This window comes from Asparagus officinalis, chromosome 3 (assembly GCF_001876935.1).
Source record: "Asparagus officinalis chromosome 3, Aspof.V1, whole genome shotgun sequence".
NCBI classification, from domain to species: Eukaryota; Viridiplantae; Streptophyta; class Magnoliopsida; order Asparagales; family Asparagaceae; genus Asparagus; species Asparagus officinalis.
In genome coordinates this window covers 32,052,108-32,059,145 of record NC_033796.1, presented here as the reverse complement: position 1 = coordinate 32,059,145, position 7,038 = coordinate 32,052,108, and the positions used below count along the sequence as shown (strand labels likewise).

Here is a 7,038-nt window from a genome sequence, read left to right as displayed (position 1 = left end):
GTCCCCCAACCAAAAAAAAAACACAAACAACAACAACAACAACAACAACAACAACAACAAAATCTCTTCCTGTGCAAAAGAAGGTTCTGTAACTGCATTTTTTGGAGGATTTAAGGTCCCACCTGTTGACCTCTGACCTCCCTCCAAAAGGCTGAAGCTCCAAATTCCTATCCCTTTTGCAAAGGGAGCCTTAAGGCTTGTGATGTTGCAAGTTCCCTGTATATTCGTACACAGGGATTACTCGAGGACACAGTGGACAATTAACATAGCGATTGAAGCTAACACAGGATCATCATGTCAGGAGTGGGTCAGAATGAAGTTATTTCAGCTGAAGTAACGATACATCAGCTGACCAAATATCAGATGTTAATGAAAGGGCAGAATGAGAAGTTGGCATCCGAGACTAGGAGGGTACGATAGAGGATATAAAGCAATAAGGGAAAAAGAGACTTCCTTCAGACATAAATATTAGACACATGTCGAGCCTCGAGAATTATGCTGAAAAGGTGTAGGTTTCTATCCACTGAAATGGACTAGAGGAGAAAATGGTCATCCTATCTGAAAGCAACTAGACAGGTCAGGAGTTGATCAGCAATAAAGAATAGGTTTTAATTGGCTCTTTGGTTTTGTGCAAAAATAAATTGCAGCAACAAATATTTTATGGAACATTTGTTGCAGGTAATCAACTTCAAATCCGCTGTTTGGATGTTTGTAATTGTATTCTAGAAACTGTATTTCCAATGCAAAGTCAGTGTTTGGTTGAAAACAGTTAGTGCAAAAGCTACATAAGTTTGCCATATAAGGAACCTTTGGTGGAGGTAGTTTTCTATTTGGATTATTTATTTATTTTTGATGAGGTGGAATTTCTATTTATTTTTCAGTTTCTTTCTTTGAATCATGTAGCTTTTCCTCCCACCAAATTGGCCGTAGCATTTGTTACAAGTTTTTTCTACAAAATGCAAGTCCATTTGCCTTTACTAATTACAAAATTGTAAATCATACAATGTATTTACAAACCTGTTTGCTCTATTTACACTTGCCACTCTATCTCCCTCCAACCAAACAACACCTACACAACTTTGCCCTCTGGTGTTGCTTTTACCTTGGGAAACTAGTATTATAATGGATGAGCTAAAGTTGTGTTCTTGTAAAGGAAGTTAAGAATACATATATCTAGTCAAACCTTTAGCAGCAGCATCAAGTACAATTGTTCGCATAAAAAATCTTTTAGCGTATAATTGTGGAAGCGAATTCTGATTAAAGATACAGGTGACTGTCAAAACTAGGCTGAAACTGAGAGATGAGCATGCATAACATGAGAGTTCACAGCCACATGGTTCAAGTTGGAGATGCTAAAATAGAAAATAAGGGTATTATCGCAAAACTTTTTGAACCGTTGAACAACGTATAAGTTCGACAGGTGTTGAATTAAAGAAGGAAACAAATTTTATAGTTGCAGAACAGGTAATTTTGAGGGTATAAAATAGCCATAAAGAGACTCCCTTGGGACATTTCAGGTACGTTAGACTTAGTGACCTTCGGTTTTCGTCTACTTTACAAATTATACCTGTTTTGTTTTAGTTTTCTGCCATGATATATGCTTCACCATACTATCATGTGTGGTATTGGAGTTTCTGGGGATTTTATTGGTTATTACCCTTGACCACAAAATGGACACTAAAATGACGCCTTGTACATTACAGAAGTTAATATGGTCAAGTTTTTGCTGCAGACCTTTGTTTTTTGTTATAAATGCCATCTTAACTATTGTGTTTTTAAATCTCTCCTTTTTCTAGAACGTAAAATCTTACCTAAGAAGAGGAACTGCAAGGGAGATGCTGGGCTATTACAAAGAGGCAGTGGAAGGTACGTGTGAGTGATTAGGTGGGGGTGCATGAACATGTGTACACTTGTGCATATTTCATGTCATGATGCATGGGAGGCTATTTGGGGTTGTCTTAGTGCATGCTTACATTTCATTTCAGAAACTTGGTTGATCATTGGTTCACTTATTACGTGCTTGCAGATTTTAGGTATGCCCTTGTTTTGGAGCCGACCAACAAGACAGCAAACGTTGCTATTAATAGAATAAAGAAATTTGTCCAGTAGATGAATTATACTACATTGATAACAGAGTTGCAAGTTACAAGCTGGTTCTACCCTGTACGAGGTCTGGTTTTGAAACAAAAGCTGATCGAGTCATGCAGGTATCATGTTGAAATGATTCGAGACTTGGCCATTCGCTCTTTAGGTCTCATCAGCATCAAGATTTTGCTTGTGGTGGCCTTAGTACAGCATCGGCTGGACTACAACATCAGACGTCCTTCTTGATCTTGTTTCTTCAAAGAATATATTGGTAGTAGAATAAACATAGCCATTTTTGCTACGTGGTTCATGGCGACTTCCAGTTTGTAACAATATCTTGTATGAGCCTAGCATTCTTGTTCTTGCTGTTGCGGTTTTTTTGGGCATAGCGATGATTATATGTGCAAGTTGTAGTTGGACAAATATACGGTTATAGATTAAATGGTCTTTGCCAAATGCCAAGTGCAACCCATGCTTATCTTAGGAGTACATCACTTGCTTATCTTGGTATGTAGAGTTATTTGAATTTTCAGACAGTTTTCATTTCTCAGTATCTACTATGATCCACTAGATTTCCTTATGTAGTCTCCATGGAATGTCACTGTTGCTATCTTGTTGCGTTAATTTTGTATCGGTTGCTAACTGTGTGGACTGTAAAGGTAGTTATCTCCAACCTTCCAACTTGCATCTTGGTCTTCTAAAATATTTGCTCAATACTTCTCGGATACTTTTTCTTAAGATTACAGTCTTTGTAAGCAAATTTGGATGAGGAATGACTTAGATGAATGGCTGTCACAATTTATGGTGCAAATTTGAGCTGATGATGGCACAGTTTTATGCGGCACAACGATTTCTTGATGGTGATATGGGATTTCGCATAAAGATCTGGTGGAGGTTGTGATTTCACATCGACATAGAGTTCAATTGAGATCGACTGGTTGTTGAGCTGCCGGAAAAATCTACAGTTCAGTTTTGACTTGGCTTCTTGAGGAGAAAGACCTGAAGAGTAGATGATATACTCTGCTATCAGTGGATTGGGATGAATATTATCTACCGACCTCTCTTATCCCAGGATTGTGTTTGGAGCGTGGGCTCCATACTCAGCTTGCAAGTTGTAGTTTCAAAGTGGTATTCATCTTCTTTACATTGTCGAAAAGGAAAAGGTAGTGTTAACTTTTTCTCAAAGGGTTGCGAACTGTGACTACCAAAACCCAAAGGGGGAAAAAAGGAAACAAGTAGACTTTGAGATGTGTGGACCTCTGAGCTGTGGACTTATGCACGCATGTATTATGCTTGGGTATCCTCCAATGATCACATATTAACATGATCTTCCAACTCGGACTTGTTGGTGCTTGAGTGTATTATTGAGTTTGAACACAGCTGGGATCAGTGAAAGTATTTCTTTAGTGAAGGTGGTCTTAATTATTTCTTTTAGTGTGAACCTGTCTTATTGCTTTTAAGGGGAGGAAATTAAACTAATACTCTGTTGAGGCGTTGGTTAAGCTGCAGAGATGCAGAACATTCTACTAAAAAACTTTCATTGAGCTTGGGAGAGACTAGTAATTTTCTATACGTCGTCTCTGGTGGAAAATAATAATAATAATAATAATGACTTCTTTTGAATTTACACAGCACAGGATTCTTGGGACAACATGAGACACGGATTCGAGTCAGGTGATTGTTGACCGCGGGGAGAGAGCTGCACTCATTGTATCAATGCATGGCTTCAAGCGTTCTGTTGCCGTAGTGGGGCACAAAAACTGAACAGTGTTTACCCTTTTTCTGCTGCTGCTAGGCGATGCAGAAATTTTATGTCCTCAATTTAATTTCATCTGCGCCAGAATCCCATACGTACGTATGGTATACGCTAAACCTACAAACCTGCAAGTTTCTAACCTGACGATTTTTGAAATTGAAATCCTAACCTCATCTCTGAGCGAGGAGTGCGCTTGTATGGAGAGGACTCAACTAATGCCGCTAGATTTATAACCTTTGTACATGGATAGGGTAGTTTTAAGGTTTAATTGCAGATAGATCCTTCGTACTATGGCCTAAGTAGGGATAGACCCGTGAAGAATCAACTTTCTGCGACTCTTTTGACTAATAAGAGTGGAAAAAAACTAACTTAGGGGTCTATCTGCACTTGGGCGGATAGTACAGGGCTTATCCTCACCAATAGAATCACTGGAAGTCCACGGGCAATTGGGCAATAGTACAAGGGTCTTATACACAATTAATCCTCTATTTAAAGGTTCCTTACTAATGACTGTGATTTGGTAAATTTCCGCACTACAGTCCTGGCTTTTAGGGTGAGGATGTCATTTATGTTTGGATTATTTACCTTGCATTATCCACGTCCTTTATATCTGAGACAAATCACTTCTAGCTCTCTCTAGCAATCAAAAAATGTCCCCAATTGCTGAACTAAATTTAAAAAATTACCTTCGTAAACCGTTTCAATGTGGACAGCTCTTCCCTCTGATGATTGTAAAACCTACAATAACTTGATAAAATCTTATTTACTGTCCACACGTTTTTAACTTACGATGGACAGTATGAGCTCTTTGATTTTGTGATGCAAGGTTTACCCGTTTAGTTATTCCGCAAATAATTTGGTCTCGAAGCGTCCCCTTGAAGTAGTCTTAGACCCCCCAGTGTACCTCTAACAGATAACTATTCAGTTTTTTTTTTTTTTTTTTTTTTTTGTGTGTGGATGATCTCATTCTAGGTATTTTCAGTAATTTTAAAAATCAGATTTGTTGTTTTTCCAAAAATGAACAAAAGAACAGTCACAAGTGAAGAATCTGGACACTAAACCAACAACTTCCCCCGGCACACGAAAAAAAACAAATTCCCAGGCTAGAGAAAATTCCCTTGGTTAACCAAGAGCATAATGGACTGTAAAAATTTGAGGTGTTCATTTTTCAAGTATACGTCCTCCATTTTTTTCATTGCTAAATCTAATTACTACATTTCCCTAGGTGATGATCACGCTACTAAAGCTCACAAAAGAATGATGGGTGAAAAAGTGGGAGGCAAAGCTTTCATTATAACAGATGAAAATGCACGCGCTGGATCCTTCAGAGCAGCGAGCAATTCATGTGAAAGAGAGTTGCAAATGTTTTATGCTAAATCTTTAAATGGTATATAAATTTCTACCAACATTATCATCTATTTTGGATCAATCTCTATATATGTTTAGTTTTGCTGCTGATGCACATGGAAGCTGGGCAAAAAAGCTCTGGCACACCAAAAATAGCGCAGCAACTACTTGTACTAATTTCATATGGTACCTCTCTCTATACCTACCAACCAAGAGTTCTAAAGTCTCAACAACTAATTTAAGATAATATGTAGCTGGTATTGTTGGAAGCTTTGTCATGAAAAAGGCAATTTTGCCTTTGTGAATAGTTTCACATTGGAAAATGAGATGAATAGTGAAGGGTATATAATGGTTCTCTTCTTATTGGGCTAAACTCTCTTCTTTCTCTACTCTTATACCTCCAAGAAATTTCGGCTACATATTTTCTATTCTTTGGGTAACCGTTTTCGTCTGAGCATAAGCTATGTGACTCACGCCCGAGTGCAGAGGCCAGCCGATTCCGGGGGGTTTTACCGCTAGGGGAGAGAGGATAAATTGCGCCAGGACGATAGGCGGGTCCTTAATCTTCTAGGGCAGTGATATCACGACTGCTCCCGATCAGGCTTGAATTTTCTAACTTCTTAATTTGTTTTTATATTTTTATATCCCTGTTTTGACAGCAATCTAGAAGATTAATTAATAATTCTTGTTGTTAAGTTAATTAGTAAAAAAAAAAAAGTTACTGTTCATCGGGATTACTGTTCACCTGGATTTTATATATTATTAAGTACTTGTTGTATTAGTTAATTGTTTTAATTTGTTGCATCTAAATTAGTTAAAAAAATTTATTTTTTTGCTGCTTCTGTACTCAATTTTTGTATCTGTCATATATATAAAAAAATCTTTAAGTGAACCGGTTCAAGTTTTCTTGGATTAGTTGGTGTTTAAGGAAAGGTTTAAGGGTTGCGTAAAGCGCTCTGCAAGAAACGAGATATTTAATAGATCTTTGATCAACCTCTAGTACTATCCTTACCTGGCCAAACTACCCGAGTAAAACTTTTATCTTTTCACTTTCAGAGTTTTTGATTTAAAGCAGGTTTAATTAAGTTTCTGGTCTAGTAATATTGACAAAATCTTTTTTTTTATATCAGATTACATCTACCTAGACTAGTAAACTTGAATTGGACTTATGGCAATTCCTGATCATTCAAAAAATGTCAAACCTGAGAAGTTCACCGATGTTAACTATAAACGGTGGGCTAATTAGATGAAATACTGGCTCACTACCTTAGGTCTTTTATATGCTATTGACACTTCTAAGTCATCTACTAGTGGTTCTCAACCTTTGACTCCTGATCCTGCTCAACCTGCTCCTTCCACTTCTGGTTCTGGTGCTAGCTCCTTTTCTAGCTCTATGAAACCAGAAGAAATCAACTATCATTGTTGTCATAGGATCCTTAGTGCACTTGCGGACAACCTTTATGACATATATTATGAGTTCAAAAGTGCAAAAGAACTATGGAATGCTCTTGAAGCAGAATATGGCTATGATGATGCCGGAATTCTACGTTTCACCTCCTCCTCCTTCAATAAGTTCATGATGGTTGATGACAAGCCCATTAATGAACAAATTCATGAATTCCTAGATTTCCTCCGTCATCTCCAATCAAAAGGAAACACTTTTACTGACGATTATAAAGTTTCCTGTTTGATTGATAAACTTCCTCCATCATGGTCTAGATTTGCTGGAGATCTCCGACACAAGCAATGAGATCTAACCTTAACTGAAGCCCTCAAGGCTATTCGTATTGAAGACCAGCATAGGCAAAATTCCAATACCAAGAATGAAACAAAAGCTAAAGTAAACTTGG

General features: G+C 37.6%; 1 protein-coding gene across 1 annotated transcript in view; it reads left to right on the top strand.

Moving 5' to 3' along the window:
* LOC109833672 (outer envelope protein 64, chloroplastic) overlaps positions 1–2,628 on the top strand; it is a 19,186-nt gene extending 16,558 nt beyond the window's left edge. The window contains exons 12-13 of the mRNA XM_020401425.1: positions 1,797–1,866; positions 2,027–2,628. Coding sequence (XP_020257014.1) covers positions 1,797–1,866; positions 2,027–2,109 — 153 coding nt within the window. The 3' untranslated portion in view covers positions 2,110–2,628. The remainder of the gene's footprint in view (positions 1–1,796; positions 1,867–2,026) is intronic.